Below are 20,877 nucleotides of genomic sequence, written 5' to 3' on the forward strand. Positions count from 1 at the left end.
GTGTGGAGTGCAAAAAACGATGGATTTAGGCCCAGATCCATCAAATTGTTTTTTGTAATTTTCTCTCTGAGTGTACTGGGGTAGCTCAGACGTGGGTCCCAGAGCCTCCACACCACTGGAGTCAAGCTAGCCGGGTTGATGAGAGGTGTTACCTCGAAACCGGTCCGGTCCTCGGATGCTTGATTCCGGTCTGGGAAAGATATGGCTGTTGTAGTTCGGACTGGACTGTTCCCATGGGGCACAGGGTCAGAGCTGATTTGCATAAAGCCATTATCTGACCCAGGGTGGTGTGGAGTGCAAAAAACGATGGATTTAGGCCCAAATCCTTGTACTGGGGTGACTGTAAGACATTGATCTACATTCTGTCCATCAAATTGTTTTTTGTAATTTTCTTCTCTAATGCATGGCAGATCTTGATACAGAGGATGATCCAGATAGAGAAGGTTTTTTTGCACCGCTTTTCCTTTCTTTGCTCCTGTGAACCCAACAAAGAGCTGGTCATCCACTCGGTGTTCTCTGGTATGATCGATGTAGCCTCTTTGGGTCCAGTCGATGTAGTCTTTCCTTCACCTTAGAGGGATGAGGTGCAGCAAAAGAACGTCTGAAGAGTGATGGTTTGGCCAATGTAAAAGGCAGTCACTGTCTTTGGCAAGAAGGAGGGACAAATCCGAGTACTAGCTTATTTGGGTAGAAATTGGTATATGGGGGGTTAAGGGAGAGGGCCTGAAGATCACTCACCCTCAGTGCAGATCATATTGCAACCATGATGACTGTCTAAAGAGTGAACAACCTGAGAGGACAGCTATGCATGGGTTCAAATGGGGAACAAATGAGAAAGATCAAACCTAAATTTAGGTCGCACTAGGGCATACTGAAAGGTGAATGGGGAAAATAGTGTTGTAACCCTTTAAGGAAACACATCACAACTGGTGGTTGAAACAAAGAATGCAGGTCTGTCTAACGTAAAAAGGCCAAAATAGCAGACAGGTGCCATTTAACAAGACCCTAAGCAAAGCCTTGTTGAACTAGGACATCTCGAACAGCAAAATCTTGGCCAGCTTGGCATGAAGTGGACCAAACTGTTTGGTCATGCACCAGGCCACAAACCAGTCCCAGTGGAAAACGTGCACAGATTTGGTAGAGTTATGACTGGTTGCCAGGATGACGTCCACGACCTTGAGAGGAAAATCGAAAGTGTTTAGCCTCTGTGGCTCAATCTCGAAACATGAAAGTGGAAGACGTGCTGCTGTGACTGGAGAATCTGCTGAAGGGGTAGCTTGATCCAAGGACAGATGCTCACACCCAGGAGTTTGGGATACCAGACTTTTTGTGACAATTCTGCACCCACGATGATGATTAGGGCCCGACCGTTCATGAATTTCTTCAGAACTAGGGGTAGGAGAGGTATTAATGAGAAGTCATATAAGAGTCCAGAGTTCCACTCTAATTGGAATACATCTCAGAGCGAGAGGCGCTTTGAAATGTCTAACATACACAAATGCTGACATTTCAGTAGCGAACAGATAGAGCCAAGGTTCTTCCCATTCATGGAAGAGGCCTTTCCCCACTTCAGGGTGAAATCACCATTCATGATCCTCTCGACATTGATGGCTATGTTTTTACTGCCCTGGCGTTCACAGATCCTGTCAGGTGCTGTAACACCAGGCACATCTGCTGGCATTCCACTCATGTCCTGAGGTGCAGGGCCTCCTGGCACAGGGTCCACGACCCCAGTCCACCCTGGCTATTACAGTGCCACATAGTGGTTATGTTATCTGTGAACAATTGAACTAGCTTTCCTTGAATGGCCGGAACGTTTTCAACACCAAGTGGATGGCTCTCAACTCCAACAGTTTGATGTGAAGGCAAGCATCCGTTGGGGACCAGAGGCATCTGACCCCTACCCCTCCCACATTGACGATCCTGCCAAGAAGTGATGCATTTGTCACAACTGTCATGTCTGGGTAGGCAAGGAAAGAGGTCTGCCGGCCGACCCAATCGCTGTCCAGCAGTCATCACTGTAGATCTTTTGTAGTCTTCTACGAAATCTGTACTTGATCAGCAAGGTCTCCCTGATGTTGTTGCCACTGGGACATAAGATTCTACTGCAGAGCCCGCATATGCCACCTGGTTTGCTTTACCAATAGAATGCAGAAGCTCATCAGTCCCAGCATCCTGAATGAGTTTTAGGAGCAAAGATGAATCTTCATCATCATTGCCCGAATCCCTGGACTTTCTGTTACAGGGAATTGGCTTGAAAAAACACCATCTCCAGAATGGCTCTTCGAGGTAGGGGAGGACTCGGACCTCTGATTTCCAAAGATGAGCTTCGACCAGCACCATCACTTTTGTTAACACCCAAGGGGCACTGGTGGAGCCAAACAAGAACACAGTGAACCTGGTCCACTGTGAACTGCAGATGTGGACTGTGGGCCTGCAGCACAGGGATGTGAAAATAAGTGCCCTGCAGATTCAATGTTACCAACTAGTCTCCAGAGTCGAGGGTAGGTAAGATCTAGGCCAGGTGACTGACCATGTTGAATTTTGTCTTCCGTTGGAAGGCATTGAGAAGGCAAAGGTTTAGAACAGGACGGAGGCTTCCATACCTTTTTGGCACAAGAAAGTAGCAGAATAAAAACCACAACCTACATCTTTTTTTAACATTATTTTTATTGAATTTTAAATGCAAACAAAAAAGGTATCTGACAATTGCATAGTATTAGCTGATCACATCATCCAATCTCAAAAGTTAATATTACACATGGTAATTGAGCCATCACATACAATAGCAGGACAGCAGGGTCCATAGGAGTAGGAACTACCCATATAGATGTCTAGATGGAGAGAGGTCACTTATTAGTGGGTGGGTTAGAAGGGGAGGATCAGTCAGTAGTGTCTTGTGCTAAGGTGTGGAGGTACATGCGGAAGGGCAGCCAAATATGTTTGGGGCGGGACGTGTGGGGTTGCAGGTTAGCATAGTCTTCCTCTCTACTCTCACAGAAATGAGGCGGCAGGATCTGTGGGGTACATTTTGTTTATACCCCAGCAGGGTCCGGAGTCATTACCTGTTCGGACATGGAAGATATGTGTGTGTGTATATAGAGACCCAGTAGGCCGCCACCACTGGGCATGAACAGGTTAAATGCACAAAATCCACTCCAGGGGTGTGACATTTCAGATAACTGTCCGAGCTGGTGTCGTCAAATTTAGCGATGTCTACTGGGGAGAGGTAGTATCGGTGTATGTATTTGAAGTGTAGTAGCTTGCGTCTTTGATTGATGGAGATGTGCTTTATTTACGCATAGCATTAGTTCCATATCTGATCTTTAAGGTTCATCCCCAGTTCCTCCTCCCATACCTTCCGCACCTGTGAGGTTGTGTCCGGCATCAGGGCCACACAGGAGTGATAGAGTCTAGATGCCATGCACCCTCCATCTGTGGCCGTGACCACCATTGTCAGGGGCAGAAAACTGTAAGGTGGCGGCAGGTGGGAGGATATAAGGGACTGTTGAGTATTCTGGAGTCTCCAAAAAATAAAAAGGTCTATGTAGGGGAAGCCTTGTGATGGTGTGAGAGAAGGTCGCTCAAGATTCCTCCGGCATGATTGGTAGAACTTGCCCTACCAAGTGTCATAATGCATGGGTATAGCGGCCAAGGAAACATGCCATTCACGAAATGTAGAGCATGGTTGGTGGATGAGAAAACTCTACACCCAAAAGTGTTGATCCATTTTGACTCCCTATCCGAAGGAGTGAAAGGTAACTGTCAGAACCCAGTTCAGAGGGCCACAGGGCAAGCAGGGGTTATTAGACCCAACCGAGGTGGTAGTGGCCTTTTACTCCTGATGTCCCCGGGCCTACCCTACTATGGCCAAGCACCCCTTCAGCACCTGACTTGCAATTAGGTAGCGTTGTGCGAGCAGTCAAGGGTCCCTCGGAGGGAAGTGTAGATACAGATCAGTGAACAGAACTCATAACTCAACGCGCATGCAGTGCACACGATAAATCAATGCAGTATTACAATTCTAATTCTACACATACAAAGGTAATCGACACTCGATAAGCAATAATACAGTCCCCCTTGAGGTAGGCACCCTAGTAGTTCTAAGCCAACCACTGGCTACTAAGTTCCTATGTAACAGGAGTGTTTTTATTTGCCATTCATAAGCAGCAACATTTAGGGAATGTAAACTACTAGGCCCTATTCACAGGGTTTCCCCCTCATGTACTCAGTCAATAAGGTGTATTCACTTAGAGTCACGTAGGATTGGAAAAACGACAGGGGGTTGGAAAAACCAAAGGCGGCGAATTTCCTGGGGCCTGGTAGACCTAGTTCTCAACTTACCCACTCTGGCAGTATGAACACTGGCAGTGGTGCAATGCAGTCCTGGCTCGAATCTGTAGCGTCTGGCTGCATGCGTAAACACGCACAGCTCCTGTCAGGTGCCACTCTCTCTCCTGAGCCACGCTTACCAGAGTACTGATGATCAATGTTGTTCCGGCTACAGACACATGCAGTCAGTCTTGTTCTTCCTCGCTCTGGGATGGGGGCATTCTCCTTGCTCCTGGGGGCTTCAACGCCATCTCCTCTGTACTTCGGCCGCCTCGGATACAAAGCCACCCTCGTCTTGGTTGTAGCAGCAATTTTGGTCACAGGCAACGCCCCAGACCTCCGGCCTCTGCACTTCGAGTGGCTCCTCCTGGCATAGAAGGGCACTCCAATGACTTTACTCTCCTGTCACGCTGCCTCAGATTGCCTCCTCCACGGCCCCTCCAGCCATTGCAGCAACTTTCTGCACATGGGCGATGGCCCGATTGATGTAACGCACTTTCTTGGCACATGGTGGCTTCTCCAGGCATACCATCTCCAATTTCCATTCCACAATGCTGCACATAGACAATGGCCTGATCGATGCAGCACTGTCCTTTGTGTATGGCAGCACCTCCTGGCATACTGGGTTACCAAACTTTAGAGAGTGGCGCAAAGACAATGACCCAATTGGAACAGCACACCTCCTCGGTGCAAGGGAGCCCATCCCGGCATACAGGGTTACCAAACTCCACAACATGGCTCATGGGCAACAGTCCAATCAGGGCCGTACAGCTCCTCACACCTTACTCAGGAGCCCCACACATCTGGGCTCCCCTCTGGATCTTGCTCCTTCCAACATGCTCCTCTCCCTCACAGGCACACCGGTCTTGGTGAGCAGGCAGGCACTGGTGCTCCAGACTCCAGGGCAAGTGATCTTGATGTCCCTGGATGACGTCCCCTCACCCAGCAGGCCGGGCCCTAGTCCTGGTCACAAGTAGAACTCTTGCAAAGCTTCCCCTCCTCATGCAGCCCAGCTGGCTACTTAGAAGATGACAAAGTATGGGGTCTCAGACTCCCCTACTTATAGTTCTTTTCTAAAAGCAATTTGTGATTTAGGGTCTGGACCTTTAAAGTTTTATGTTGGGATTCAGCTTCTTTGATTTGGACATCTACCCTCTTCATCCTTCCTCCTGAAAGATGTCTGTCACAACAGGTAGGACTCCGAAGCTGAGTAACCTACAACATGATTCATGAGTGACCAGAGTGCCAAATACGTCATGAATAAACTGCTCCCTGCCTTTGGGTAAGGGAACAGTGTCTGTATCGGTTGGATGGCTTGTGTTGGGAGGAAGAAGAGTCATTGACTGTGGCCTCAGATGAAGTTGGCACAGAGTTAGACCGCACTGATGGTTGGCCGCTGTAGTCTGGTGTCAGTGGAGCCGTCACTGGCGTTGCTGGATTGCACTCTGGCTTAAGACATGGCACCAGGAATGGTTTTGGTACTGGAGTTGGTATGAATCCAGGCATGGATCCAGAGGGCTTATTTGGTGATGAGGAAGTTACCGCTGGTGGAAGTACAATTGGGATGCCTCACAGCTACATGTGGCCCAAATACATGCCATAGGGAGTTGGTGGAGCAAATAAGTGCATGTTCGCCTCATGCATCTGTAAAGAAGTCTCCTCAATTCCGGGAAACTTGGGCTGGCAGAGGCCTGGGTCAGATTTGGAGAATGGCTGTGGGAGTGGATCCCAAAGGGGCAAAGACATCCCCACATCCGAACTGGGGACTTAGAGGGGCGTGATGAAGCTGAGTTCCGCTTGGACTGCTTTTTCTTTGACTTAACTGAAGATCTTGACTTGACAACGACTTGAAGTGGAAGTAGCTTCGGGAGCGGATTGGGATTTTTCCTTTGACTTCAACCGATGTGGTATCTTTGGGTGTCTGGCAGAGGACAGCTTTGTCTTTCGCTCCGAGATGGCCTTTCGAGTGCATCCGGGCACAGTCACTGCAGGCTGGGGAGTCGTAGGATGACCCCAGGCAGCACAGGCTGACCCAGTGGGGATCAGTTACAGTCTGTACCATTCCCCACAAGTCTTAAACCCTGTCAATATGTTAGGTTATGTGTCCCTTGCACACTGAGGAAAACACTTTTAGCAAAATTTGTCTCCAGGAAACCAGGGGTAGGTTTGGATCCGCGCATCTTGGTGCAGAAAGAAAGGATCTGATGGTAGTGCGCATGGGTGATGCGTACATAGGCCCATGCATGTCACATCTGGCTTGGACCCCACCGATGTGGAGCCGTAGGTGCCCCCTTCTGACATGTAGGGGTACTGTTCAAAGTTTTCCAGATCCAGTCTGACGCCTGGGGAACATTGTAATGAGAGGAATCTGTGGTTAGAAGCCTCTATCAGAATAGCCAAGCATGATGAGACAATAACAACTCTTCTGTTGGTATTACTCAGCATAACAAAAGGCATACCACTATGCAGTGGGGAATGGGCTATAGCTTGCAACAGAACATGCTCTCCCAATAGCATGGTAAAAGACCCTTTAAAGTCCATCGGGAAATGAGTAGCAACTCACACCATATGGATAACAAGAGCACACAGTTTGTGTGTACCCCTAGGGCCTGAATCCAATACGAGCCTTCAGAAAAGGTGGAGCGTGACTCACTTTAAGGAGATGTGGATAAGAAGCCAATTTAAGACAAATGTTCAGTATAGCACCTCCACAGAATGCTGATGAGAGATGCATGAAAACAGAAAACTCGACTTGACTGCAGCAGTCACAGAGGTAAAAGAGGGAGTTTGCAGACTGTGGAACAAGGAAACTTGTCCCAGGAAGCTTGTGGGGATGATCAGGATAACCTGGTGTGTTTGAATGGAGAGCACAATTGCACAAGGGGATGGGCTCAGTTTAAAAATTGGCATAAGAGAAGTAGCTTCAATACCGGGAGGGGCAATTGGAAGTAAAAGGGATATCACTACAGCTGCAAGCTAACCAATCTTGGTTGCAAGTACCCAAAAATAGATCTCTGTGACTAAGAAAGTCACCAATTGAAGGGCAAGAAGTAGATAGGCCCTGCATAGATAATAGAGCAAGCAGGCGCATAGGAAACCAAAACCAATTACCAAGTCATGAGAACTAAAAGGAATATAGGACAACCAACTGCACAGTCCTCTTTGACAGCAAAAAGAGGCTACAACATATTTTTAGACAAATTAACATCAACTTTGTTTTAATATTTGCTAGCACTCCATTTTTATAACATTTCATAGACAAGAATGGCAACTCCGCAATGTTTTCCTTATAGTAAACAAAAGGTTTCTATTTCAATACACAAAGATAATGTGAGTTTATTCATCACCATCAGGCTCATTGATATATGCCAGTTCTCGAGGAGCTTGTGGATAGTAGCCATCAGTGTTACTAGAGTTTTTTTCGGAAAATCTGGTGAACTTGTAGTCCAGTGGCAATTCTGCAAAAAAAAAGTGGAAACAAGTTGTGATCATTTACAAAGGTGTTTGAGATATGAATAGGAAATTCATATGGCATATTCAGAGCTGCTCAGAAAATGGCAGATAACATCACATTGAGGATAAAATGCGAATGTATAAAGTCCAGCTGTACGTCTGAGTTTTCGTACTGAAATTTAATTAAGTGTATTCACAGTTCAAAAAATCTTTGCATGGATACATAACACTGTTTATTACTCCAACCATAAAACCACAGCCATCTAACACTTAAAACATAGGCAAATATAATATTCCACAAATTCCCTAATCTTTTTGCACATGATCACAAATTCAAAATTCATGAATTCGCACATAAGATCTGAAACTAAATCATTCAACTCAATGAATAATTCAAAGCAAACACACATTGTCACAGTGACTCCCCCCCTGCCCCCCCAGGTCTGTACTTTCCCAGTTTGAGTTTTTCCTGACACTCCAGCAGGAGTCTGTACTGCGGGCATTGCTCGCCTTGACGCCCGTTTTGGGAAAGCTCACCACTACTTGGCATCTACAAATTTTCGGCAACGCCGGACAGTGGAGCCCAAATAAATTCAACGGGCGGATCCGTGCTTTGGGACCGGTGCATCCCCATTGTGTGCCTCAGGCCCATCCGCATAGTCTGGGTCTCCCAATACCTTGCACAGTCACCTGTGCCTAGCAATATTGTGGTTGTCTCGTATATTGTTTGATCATCTATTCCTGTCTCATGGTTTCATTTGCCCTTGCTCTGTCCCTCATGGAGCCCACCAAGGACTCCTACGAGGAAGAGTACTCCCTTGCCTACTTGCAATGGGATGAGGACTTCTATGAGGTGGTGGACACCTCAATCAACAGGGCAGTCAATGAAGTGGTAGGCCCTATGGAGCAGCTCCTCTACGACAGGATTGCGCAGAAGTTCGCTAAGCCCGCTAAAGCCCACGGCGTGACCCCTAGCCCCCTTCCTCCAGCAGGCACAGCAAGGGACTCCCTCCCCCACCCCGAAAAAGAAGTGCAAGAAGGGGGTGGATAAGGATGCGTTTGTGTGCCTCAAGAGAGATTTTCTCGCCAAATCGACCCGAAGTACCCTATCTCACCAGTGTCCCCTGCTGTCCCTGAGCCACAGTTCCCTGATACGCCACAGCCCCAGGATGATGACTTCCCAGGCGGCTTGGAGGACGAAGCCACTCCTCATGGCCTTGGTGCCCGATCACTGCACCTCCCTCGCAGCAAGGGGGCGAGTCAGACATGCTAGATCCAGATGACATTATCCATCCTCAGTCTGCGGTGTGGGCCCCTGGCGACAAGGTTGCCAAGTTTGTCACAGACCGCCTCTGCAAGCCTTTGGAGAAAGCAGCCTGGAAATGCCTTAGGGCAGAGTGTCCACGGCCTACTCTGGAGGGCAAAGTGTCCCTTACTAAAATGGCCACCTTCCTAGGGAAGTATATGAAGGACCCAAGGAAGGGCATAGACAGGTTTTGGCGTTCATACCAAGATAATTTTCACGACGCCATAAGACCCATGATGAAGATCCTAGACATGGGAGAAGAGGCCAAGGTTTCAGGGTCCCTGATTTTCACCAAGGTACTCTTGAACTGGGCCCAGCACGCCACTATATTTATAGGTAATGCCAACTGTGCGCTTTCGACGGAGACTCCACGCCCTGATCATCAAACTTGACCCCAAGCTCGGTGACCTGCCATCCTTGAGGGCAGGCGCAGTGTAACAAGGGGGCCTCTTTGGGGACCCCTTCATTAAAGAGCTGGGGAAGTTCATTGCGATCTTTAACTCTTTGGATAAGGCGCAATCCAGCCTTAAGAGGATCTTAACTCCGTGAGTTTTCCACGGGGCCGGCCGAGGCAGGGGCTGCTTGGTCGGCTGGGCTTCGTATCAGAATCACCCCAAGGGACAAGGCTCCGGGCGCGGCCAATACCAACTAGCGCACACTCCACCAGCTTCTACCTGACAATAGGTTAGAGCTTCAGAGGTCGTGGGGGTTCCAGAAGTCATGCAGTAGGCACCAACTCTAACAGTAAGTGTTCTTCCCTCCGCTCAGCTTTGGGTCGGGAGTCACTTCACAGGGTTTCTGAACACTTGGGCCTCCCTCACCTCGGATGTTTGGGTTTTACAGAGATGATCCAGGGGTTTCACACAGAGTTCTACGACTGCCCCCTGCAGGTGTCGCACTCTTGCCCAATCTGTTTTTCGGCCCACGACGCGGAGCTCATCGACAAGGAAGTCTCTACACTCCACTTTGCAAGAGGGCCATCTGTCGATCGGCACTGCATCGCAATGGTTTCCTAAGCAACATCTTTCTGGTCGACAAATCCGATTGGGGACGGCGCCCGATTATCAATCTCTGTGAGTTGAAGGAGTGGCTGGTGTACCACCACTTCATAATGGAGGGAATTCATCTCCTAAGGAATGTTCTGCTCCCATTGGACTGGATGGCGCGCCTCAATTTGAAGGATGCCTACCTGGTGGCCCTGATTTTCCCTCCCACCGCCTAAATTCTGCAGTTCCGCCGGAGGGAGCAGATTTTCGAATTCACCATGCTTCCGTTTGGCCTGTTGTCTGAGCTGTGGTGTTTCACCAAGGAGCTCCGCCTGGCGGTGGAGTTTCTCAGGACACAGAGCATACGCATGATTGTGTACCTGGACAACATCTTGCCCTTGGCGCAGTATCCCAGGAGGTTGATGAAACATCTCTAAACCACAGTGGATCTCCTACAGGGCCTGGGGTTCGTAATCAATGAGAGAAAATCAGTGGTCTCCCCAACCCAGAGGCTGGCCTTCCTGTGTTTTGTCGTGGAGTCGGCAGAAGCGTTGTTGAGCCTCCTGTCCCAGAAGATGGCAAGATTGCACACACATTGTGTCAGACAATAGTCAAACCTCACACATCGCTCAGGCAAATCACGCGCCTGGTGGGCCTCCTCTCCTCCACCATACAGGCAATCTTTCTAGGCCCCGTCCATTATCGGGCCCTGCAGCATCTGAAGGCTCACTATCTGCGGAAGGGTTTGACATACGCCCAATCGGGGGCCCTTACTGGAGAAGCGAAAGAGGAAATCGCTTGGTGGGTACAGAATATGGTGGCGTGGAACAGGCTAGTGACATTTGGCTCGGTTTGAAACTTGGTTATCAAATCGGACGCCAACAAGGTCCAGGTGGCGTGCTCAATAAGGGGAATTCGCCATAGGAGGAAGTTGGTCATTCGATGAACAAAACCTACACATAAATTGTCTGGAGCTTCTAGCAGGGTCGTTCGCAGTCCATTGTTGGACCAAAGACAGGATCCAATCCCGTGTGCTCCTCAAGATGGACAATGTTTCTGCTGTCCATTACATCAATCACTTGGATGGTTCCAGGTCCCGGGCGCTGGCGGATATGGCAAAGGGCTTCTGGAACTTCTCCCAGGAGCATCCCATTTCGGTCACAGCGGAATACCATCCGGGCCAGGCCAATCAGGTGACAGATTGGCACTCGAGACACCTTCACGATTCCAGCCTGTGGAGGCTGGACCCTCAGGTCTTCCAGTGTCTCTCGGCCGGTGGGGCACATTTTTGATCGACCTCTTCGCATCCCGTCTCAACCACCAGCTTTCCGGTTCTTCAGCTAGAGGCCGGACCAGCTGGCGGTGGCCACTGACGCTTTCCTCCAAGATTTGGGTCAGGAGCAGGGATATGCGTTCCAGCCATTCTTGATGTCACAAGGTCGTTAGCGCAGGTCCGCCGTCAAATGGCAGAGGTGGTCATGGTGACTTCGCTCTGACGATCGCAAGTTTGGCTTCTGGTTCTTCTGGAACTTTCTTGGGATTCTCCAATCCGACTCCCCCTGTTTCCACATCTTCTGTTGAGTCGGGACCAGCTCCTGCATCACCTTATATCAGTGGGTTCCCTGCAGGTTATGGCATGGTGGATTTCAGGCAGCTCTGGTCTCTCCCAGGCCTTTTGTTACCGGCTGAACAGCTCTTGGCCAAAGCGTGGGCGGACAGCACCACCAAGTGTTACAGCTTCACATGTACGAGATGGGTTTGTTGGCGTTTGGGAGGGAACCTGGATCCCGTGGTCGCAGACCTAGTGCAGATTTTGAACTTCCTGTCCGACTTAGTTTTAGATGGTTTGGCTTACCGCTTGATTAATGCAATCAAGTCAGCTATTTCAGCGGGGCAAGCTCCAATAGAGGAGGCCCTGGTAGGGGAATATCCATTTGTTTGTAGGCAGCTGCGTCGGATTTGCCTTTTTCTTCCCACTGAGCCACACTATGCAGCCTTATGGGATATGAATCTGGCCCTGAACCTTTTTCTTTCTTAGCCACTGAACAAGTATCTGTCCTGTCCCCAAAGGAGCTCTCAGACAAATTGGCAATGCTGTTGTGCTTAATCTCATGCAGGCGGGTATCAGATGTGCGAGCCATCATAGGGTGGTTTTTTTATGGTAAGTCGACAGACTAAGTCAAATACGCATACGGTCACGTACCCTGCATTCCCAGACTGAAGGCATATGAAGAGATGACACAGAAATTTCGTCCTCCAGGCAAACAACAACCTTTTATAGCCCTAAGAAAGCCCATAAGGCAATTTCACCTCCCTCCATAGCTAGGTGGGTGTGATGGGTCATGCAAGAAGCCGACAGTCACCAAAAAGTTTGGGGCTCACTCGGCAAGGGGAGCTATGGCTTTGAAAGCCTTCTGTTTGTGGGCGTGTCTGGAGGATTTGATGCAGGTGGCAGACTGTTCCTCAGACTCAACCTTCAAGAGATTTTACTTCAAGCCGGTAATGGAGGTAGCTCGATTTGTGGTAAGTAAGCTTTGAACTAGCATAATCCTTGCCTACGGTCCTGACATAGAATGAAAATGTACCTAACAACGTAAAGGTAAGTTTCAATTCTATTAAGGACACAGAGGCGAGAATTATCCCATTCAGCGATCATCCTGATGCAGACTCTCCCTGTATCTTAGTAAGTAAGACTGCTATGTTATATTAAGATGTACTTGCAATGGAATTGTTCAATGTCATGTTCAAGTTTCTCAGCTTTTTTTTTTTTAAACAAATTTTATTGAATTTTTTCCAATATAACATCATACAGAAAAAAACACGGTAATTGTGGTATTTTACAGTCTACATCATACCTTGAATTATAAGTGCATCATTGAGGTTCTCAGACAACATGTCAAAATTAATAACTGTTACAGTCGCATGTATTGTTGCTGTTAGTCTGTTTATACAGTTATTCCCAACGGTGAACCAATTAATAATGATACATCGGTACCCATGAGCCTGTGTGGGTGAAGACGAGATATGAGCTATATAACTGCCTCCCCAACCCTTTAACTCAACTAAGACGATACGAGCTCAATGCGGCCCAGACCGTTTTGTATTCGTTATGCATTTAGATCAGTGCTTCTGAAAAGAGGATGCTCTCTGGTAACATAAATAATACTGATGGGGTGCAGCCATAATGGTGATCCTTTCCGTCCTACCCTATAAAACCTTCTGAGTTTGCGGAGTGATGCCACTGAATAAAGTCATGTTATGGTCAGAGTCTGAATGGGTGGTATGTTCCTCAGAAGATTCCGAGGATATTTGGTGTGCACCTTCCCGAAACAAGTTGGCAGTCAACAGTGCCTGCACATGACCTTTCTGTGCCAGGCCCAGCGGGGAATTCCTGTTTTGGGGTATCATGTTCAATGTGCGGCGCCGCAGCCGCCGGCTCCTCTTAGGTCTAGGTGCGCCAGATGTACTCTGTGTAGAGGGCCCGGACCCAGACGGTGGGAACGTGACCTTCAGCCATTCCTCCATGTCTTCCGGGGTATTAAAGAACTGTGTTGACTGCTCATGAATCACTTTTAATCTAGCCGGAAACAACAATGCATATTTGATGTCCAGTGCTCTGAGTTTAGTCTTAATGTCCTGGTATTGAGAACGCTTTCGTTGTACCAGGACAGTACAATCTGGGTATAGCGACACCCTCTGGTTTTCATATTAGATTTGGGACAATTCTCTGGCTTTCTGCAGCAGTATATCCCGGTCTCTGTAGTTCAGTATTTTGACGATCAGAGGGCGGGGTGTGGCACCCACCGTCGGCCTGCTGGCATGGATCCTATGTGCCCTTTCTACACAAAATAAACTTGAAAGACCCTCCGGGGCAACGTGGTCTCTGAACCATTGTTCCATAAATGCAGTTGCGTTGGACCCCTCGCTTCTTTCCGGCAGGCCAATGACGCGGATGTTGTTGCGTCTGGCCCTTCCTTCTGCATCGTCCGCTCTGTCCTGAAGCCCCGTTACATGCCGCTGGAGTTGTTAGAGTGGTTCCCTATGTTCTTTGTGTTGCTGTAGCAATTCTGCCAGAGCTAATTTGTTGTCTGTGACCGTGGCAGCAAGTTTAGTGTGGTCCGCCTTCAAGAGGGTGAACCCGGTTGTCAGGGTTTCTATTTGTCGTTCGATCTCTTTTCTCGAGTCCATCACTTCTTTTAGTATAAGATCCAACTTGTCCGGTGGGGACTCCATGTTGGTTCGTGGGATAGTGTCAGTCATTTGTGTGGGGAGCTTTGTGTCCTCCGGCGGTTGCATTTCGACGTTATTAGTATTGTACAGATTATCAGCTTGCCGCTCTCGTGGTAGGGCAGTTATGGGTTTCGAGCTAGACTACTAGTAATGAGCTCAATCAGTCCCCACAGAAGTCAGGGTGGCAAGTTCAATCTGAGGCGGGGTTAGGAGGCCCGTGGCCACTGAGTGTTACAACTGGCCGGGCATGCAACCTGAAGCCCTCACTGGTCTTCTCCGGGGGCACCTCCACGACGTTCATTAGGAGGGTTAAGGCCCTCCGATATACCAGCTCTCGCTGCTCTTGTAGGTCCTTATCCTGCGGGGGCCTGGCATTGACAGTACTTGATACTCTAGGGAGATCACCCCTTCTAAGCACCAGTTGGTGGTCTCCGGTGAGCTTACCATCCGACGGTCACTGAGAGCATCCCCCGGCGCATTCGATAGGCCTCGCCTCTTCTCTGTTGCACTGCAATGCACCCAGCCGGGGGCAGGGGTCTTCCAAGGGAGGCCACAGGCTGCAGTTGGAGCTCCACCTACACAGTTGGCCTCAACTGTCTGCAATCTGCCAGCTGCAGGGGCACAGCCGTCCCAGCAGGTCCTCTAGGAGCTCCTTGCCTCTACTTAACACTGGCCTCCCATGCTTACCTCATCACCGGGCGGAGCCAGTCAAAGCGCCCGCTGCTGCTCCTGCAGTAAAGTCTATACCCCAACCTCTGGCCGTTGTTCAGGGATAGTGGGGGTCCCCCGGCAATGCACCAATCACTCGCGCTGGTCAGTCGACTCTTGTGTCAGGCAGTGTTCAGGGCCTCAGGACACTTGCATGGGCCGGCTGAGTGGGGGTGGGAGAAGGTCTGCTACTTGCGCACATTGGTTGCGGTCACGCTGCCAGCCAGCCTCCGGTGTATTCGGCTGATCTCTCCTCACCCATGCCAGTGCGGGGCTTTTGTAGCGCACCTCGTTATGTCAATGGGGCCCAAGGACTTGTAAGGATCGTTGAATTGCACCCCCCAGGGTTCCCATAAGCGCCCAGGCACACTGCTATCTTGTAGCTTCCTCCACTGGGGCTATGTCGCGCTGGGCTCAGTAAACCTTCGGGGGGATTTCTGCCGTCTTCCAGCGCAGGGATATCATGACCGTTGCTCTTCTCAGACCGCCTCCGTGGAGGGGGGAGGTGTCCGCCGTCAGCCCTGTCTGTCTCCACGCCACACCAGGGCGCGCGTTGCACAGCCTCGACACACCCGGTCATTCCATGCACTGTACACACATGGGGGGTCGGATGTATTCCTCACAGTCTCTGCAGAGTCTGTGCCGGTCACAGCAGCCGTCTCAGCTCTCCCCCTGCTCCGTCTGTGCAGGCCGCGGCTCATGCGGGCCCCACCCGCCTGCCCAGTTATCGTCGGCTCCAGCAGAGACGTCGATGCCCCGGAACACAAAGACCCAGCCAGGGGCAGGCGGGGTCTCAGCAGAGCACCCACTTCAGTTTTTGGGGGTCGGTATCGCCGATCTAGAAGGATGGGGACAGGATTTCAGTGGCCCGGGCGCGGAGCTCACTCACACTGCGTCCGCCATGCTTGGCGGTTAGCCACGCCCCCTAAGTTTCTCTGGGTCTGGTGTAAACCTGAGCCTCTATGGGAATTCACAAGGGCATAATATCAAGCCCATTATTGCCGCTTTAGCGGCAGTTTCCTGCCGATAAAAGTGGCGATAATGTATCGCCTTTTCTTGATAATTTGGCCCTATGTTATCAAGTTCCAGTGTTAGACCCTTTCATCAACTTGGGGGCATCCCCAGGAATTTTAAACCTAACAAACATCTTCAGGTGGGCCCGAATGTATTAGGCTGTAAAAGCCCCTTCAAAGGACACTGGTTATGCACGTAGCACACCCTGAGTTTACACTGAATAGGGAGGGGCATCAAGTGCTCATAAGGCCCAGTTTGGGTACAGTAGTAGTGTAGTGAACATGCCCTTACACAGCCTAAGAGGGCAATGCCACTGGGCCCACCGAGCTGGTAAACTAGGGCTAACTAAATGTTAATTTGTTGTTTCTGAGGCTCTTCTTCCTGCAGATGTACATATAAAATGCTGAAGAATAATACTGCTAGGGAATAACATGACTGGGGTTTGGGAGGTGTACTGACATGCGCAACAACGGAAACGGAGAAAAATAAATGGTAAAATGATGAAAATAGGGGAATACAGCAAAAGAGGAACACGTAGAAAAGTGAGCATGAGAGGGAAAGATATGAAAGAAAAAGTAAGGATGATAGACAAAAGATGGGAAGATACAGAGTGGAAAGGCAGTACACAGGAAGAAAGTAACAAATGCGAAAATAGTAGGCAGATTTTTTGTCTGATTAAAAAAAAATCACTAATTAGCACTTGACAACACATACAAAAACATATTAAAAACCCAGGTTTATAAAGAGTATGCCCATACAAATTCATATAATCATAAAAATTCGATAAAAAACATCATTTGGGACAAAACATACAAATATTGAGCTAAAATCTCCAAGTAAGAAAAAATGCAGTGCATTCAATTTGAACAGCCTACAAACAACTGTATAAGACATCTAAGTGCCAAGTGCTTAAAAACAAGTGGCTTTCTATTATCTGATCCTATAAAAAACCTTTTTGGATAACGTAGGAAAACAGATCGAAGTTACAGATACAAGCATTTTTCGGCAATTGTTACAAACGTTATCATCTGACAAATCAATGGAATAAAAGCTCCAGATAAGCATAAAATGAGAGCCTGACGAACAGATCTCACCCCTGCTTTAAGAAATCAAGGTTTTAATAATATACGGCATACATTAAGCAGTTTTGGGCAGGCACAAACGATATGCAGTAAAGTTTCATGTGACCACTCGCACAGTCTACATTCTCTGGTTGGCCAGTGTTGTATCCAAATTGGTGTGCCCTGACTAGTGGGGTACCAAACAAGCCTTAATTTAAAAAATGTATCCCACATATGGGCCGGAAAATAAGTAGTCAAATAGGGCGGGATTCGCAAAGTCTGATGAAAATTAGGGGCCATATGTATCATCATCACAATTTGCAATTTCTAAATAGTGATTTTTAAGGAATCACTATTTAGAAATCGCAAAATGGTATGTATGTAGAAAATCGCTCTTTTTTAGCGATTTCCAATTATTCCTTATTTGCGAAATCGCAATTTGCGAATTCGCAAATAAGGAATAATTTGCCATTCATTTCTATGGGCCAGGAGGCCCATAGAAATGATTGTGAAATAATTCTCAATTTGCGAATTCGCAATTTGCTAATCGCAATTTGAGAATCATTCCAAGGGTGCAGGGGTGTCTCAAGGACACCCTGCTGCACCCCTGAAAATTACATGTGTGTGCATATGGCGCACATACATGCCCAATGGGCATGTATGTGCGTCATAAGCCACCCTCACAAATGCACAATTGTGCATATTTACAAGGAATCGCAAATTACCACCAACTACAAGTTGGTGGTAATTTGCGATTTCTAAACCTGAATTCGCAATTTTGAAAAGCTTCATACATAGCACTTAAGGAATCGCAAAATTGCGATTCCTTAAATGCTTAAGCAAAATAAGGAATCGCAATTTTTTGCGATTCCTTATTTTGCTAATTTTTCATACATTTCAAAATCGGAAAAAAGGCCGTTTGTGATTCGCTAAGGCCGAAATTCGCACAAATCGCAAAAGGCTTGATACATATGGCCCTTAATCACTGACCAAGCATGTTTTTTTGCCCTAAGGCCTCTTTATTGGCAATAAATGAGTTCGTTTTAATGTTTTTGTTTAAAAACTGTTTAAAACCAAGCTTTGTCATTTCTAGGAACACTGACTGCAAATCAAACCCTGGAAACATGTTAAAATGTAGGATCTCCTAGCACCAGTATTGAGTGATTTATTTTGCACCAACAATTATATGCTAGGGAGTCAAGATCAGATAAAAACAGCGAATACATACATTTGAAAAATGACCCTTGACCCACAATGGACTGTCTTCGGAGATCAAACTCCAAATGGCCAATTGACCTAGGAATTCCAAAGACAGATTTACAAGCCTTCATTACTAACAAATCCAATAATTTAGCATCCTTTCCCCTGGTGATGTCCGAGCCATATGCAATAGTTAGCAGTAGATTGGCTAGACTTTAAGAAAGTGGTTGTACCATTGACATCCCAGTGATTTACGTAGGGATTTAAAAGCATAGATTAAAGAGGATGTGTTTACTCTTAAGATATTAAAATAGCTTTTAAACTAGATTTTGTTATCAAATACAATATTTAAATGTCTTCAAAGCCACATTTAGCCCACCTCTCGCTCTCCAAGATAGTCTTAAACTTCATTGAGCCAATTTCTATAATTTTAGTTTTTGTAACATTCAGCTGCAAGCCATTAGTTAAAATATAATCATCAAATGCAGCAACTTGGGGAGAGGAGTTGTCCTAACAGCTGGGGTGGTCGACCTCGAATCTGGGAAACTGGGATCGAGTCTCGGCAAAGCCGCTGAACATCCTGTAATTCTGGGCAAATCACTCAGGGCCCGATGTAGGTAATCCCAGATTATCGATTCTTAAATACCTAATCATACAGATTCGGTATTTAAGAACTGGCAATCGGGATGTAGGTAATTTTACCGATTTTTAATTACCAAATCGGTATTTACCGATTCGGTAATTGCCATTCATTCCTATGGGCCTGGAGACCCATATGAATGAATATCAATTACCGAATCAGTAAATACCGATTCGGTAATTGGGGGAAACATTGAAGGGTGGCAGGGTGTCACTTTGACACCCTGTTGCACCCCTCAATTGCGCCTGGGTACACATGTTGCAGACATACATGCCATTAGGGCATGTATGTCTTCAACATGGCACTGTTTTTAAAGCAAAAAAAATGCTTTTTAAAGGGTTTTCATTATTTACCACCAACTTCTAGTTGGTGGTAAATAACAAATTCTTAAACCCCTGTAGCACTGATTACAGTCCTACCTACATGTCAAGATACAGATTCAGTAATTTTACCGAATCGGAATTTTACTGAATCGGTAAAATTACAGATTCGTTAAAATTACCGAATGAACAAGTTACTTACCTTCGGTAACGATATATCTGTAAGAAACATTAGTTAGTGTTAGATTCCTTACCTTAGAATATCCCCAGGCGTCAGTCTGGATCCGGAAACTTTTGCGTAGCAGTACCCCTGCGCGTCGGTAGGCGTCGTCTGCAGGCGTCCCCTGCGGCTCTGCGTCCGTCGTTGGCGTCGTGCGCCGTGATGACGTCGCTGGAGTATATAGACGCCGCCTCCGCGCGCTGACGTCAGTTCTTTGCACACAGCATTTCCGCGCCAGGAGACGCAGAGCCATGAGAGAACCAACACTGGTGCCATGTAAAACTAGGGCCCTGAAAGGGATGACCTTAACCCTAGGTATCAGTTCGCAGAATGGGGAGGATGGGTGGGTTCGGTAAGGAATCTAACACTAACTAATGTTTCTTACAGATATATCGTTACCGAAGGTAAGTAACTTGTTCATCTGAAAGAAACACGTTAGTGTTAGATTCCTTACCTTAGAATACATACCCCAGCAATACCAACCCCGGAGGTGGGTCTGCGAACCAATACAATACTACACCAGAAAGTCCTGGAGGACAGAACGGCCAAAGAAGCCATCCCTCCGGACTTGACTGTCCAGGCAGTAGTGCCTCGCAAAGGTGTGCAGCGAGGCCCGCGTAGCCGCTTGGCAAATGTCCTGCAAGGGGACTCCCCGGCCCAGGGCAGTAGTAGCCGCCGTGGCCCGAGTGGAATGGGCCCGCAGCCCAACAGGAGGCTCCTTCCGAGCCAAAGAGTAGCACGCTTTGATGCAGAGGACGACCCATCGAGAGATGGTTCGTTTACAAACCGCCCGTCCCTTCTTCGCACCCACGTAGCCAACAAACAGTTGGTCATCCACCCGGAACTGGCATGTGCGATCCATGTAGAACGAAAGCGCACGTTTTGGGTCCAGACGGTGGAGCCGCTCTTCATCCTTTGAAGGATGCGGAGGCGGGAAGAAGGAAGGGAGGGTGATGGACTGCCCGATGTGAAAGGCCGAAACAACCTTGGGCAGGAAAGAAGGTCTAGTCCTCAGGACCACCTTATCAGGATGAATGGACAGGAAAGGAGGTTGGACAGAAAGAGCCTGGAGCTCACTCACTCTCCTGGCAGAGGTGATGGCAACCAGGAAAGCCGTCTTTAAAGTCAGGAGACGGAGAGGACAAGAATGAAGGGGCTCAAAGGGAGCACACATCAGGAAGGTCAGAACCAGGTTCAAATCCCACTGAGGCATCACAAACGGAACAGGTGGAAACATGTGAGTGATGCCTTTTAAGAACCGAGTTACAATCGGGGATTTGAACAAAGAAGGCTGATCAGGAAGCCTCAAAAAGGCTGAAAGGGCAGAAAGGTAGCCCTTGATAGTGCCCAGAGCAGAGCCCTGCTGGGCAAGAGAAAGAAGAAACAGAAGAACCTCCGAAAGAGGGG

The 20,877-nt window shown here is 48.1% G+C and overlaps 1 protein-coding gene across 2 annotated transcripts in view; it reads right to left on the bottom strand.

Moving 5' to 3' along the window:
- The window catches only part of NT5DC1 (5'-nucleotidase domain containing 1), a 1,423,540-nt gene that overhangs the window by 124,492 nt on the left and 1,278,171 nt on the right, over nucleotides 1-20,877 (bottom strand). The window contains exon 12 of one of the 2 annotated variants that reach the window (XM_086927341.1): nucleotides 7,680-7,790. In XM_086927341.1, coding sequence (XP_086783467.1) covers nucleotides 7,680-7,790 — 111 coding nt within the window. Of the gene's footprint in view, nucleotides 1-7,533; nucleotides 7,791-20,877 lie in introns of those variants that run through there. The other variant, XM_086927342.1, reaches the window with a different exon arrangement.

The sequence above is a fragment of the Lissotriton vulgaris genome, chromosome 6 (assembly GCF_964263255.1).
Source record: "Lissotriton vulgaris chromosome 6, aLisVul1.2, whole genome shotgun sequence".
NCBI lineage: Eukaryota > Metazoa > Chordata > Amphibia > Caudata > Salamandridae > Lissotriton > Lissotriton vulgaris.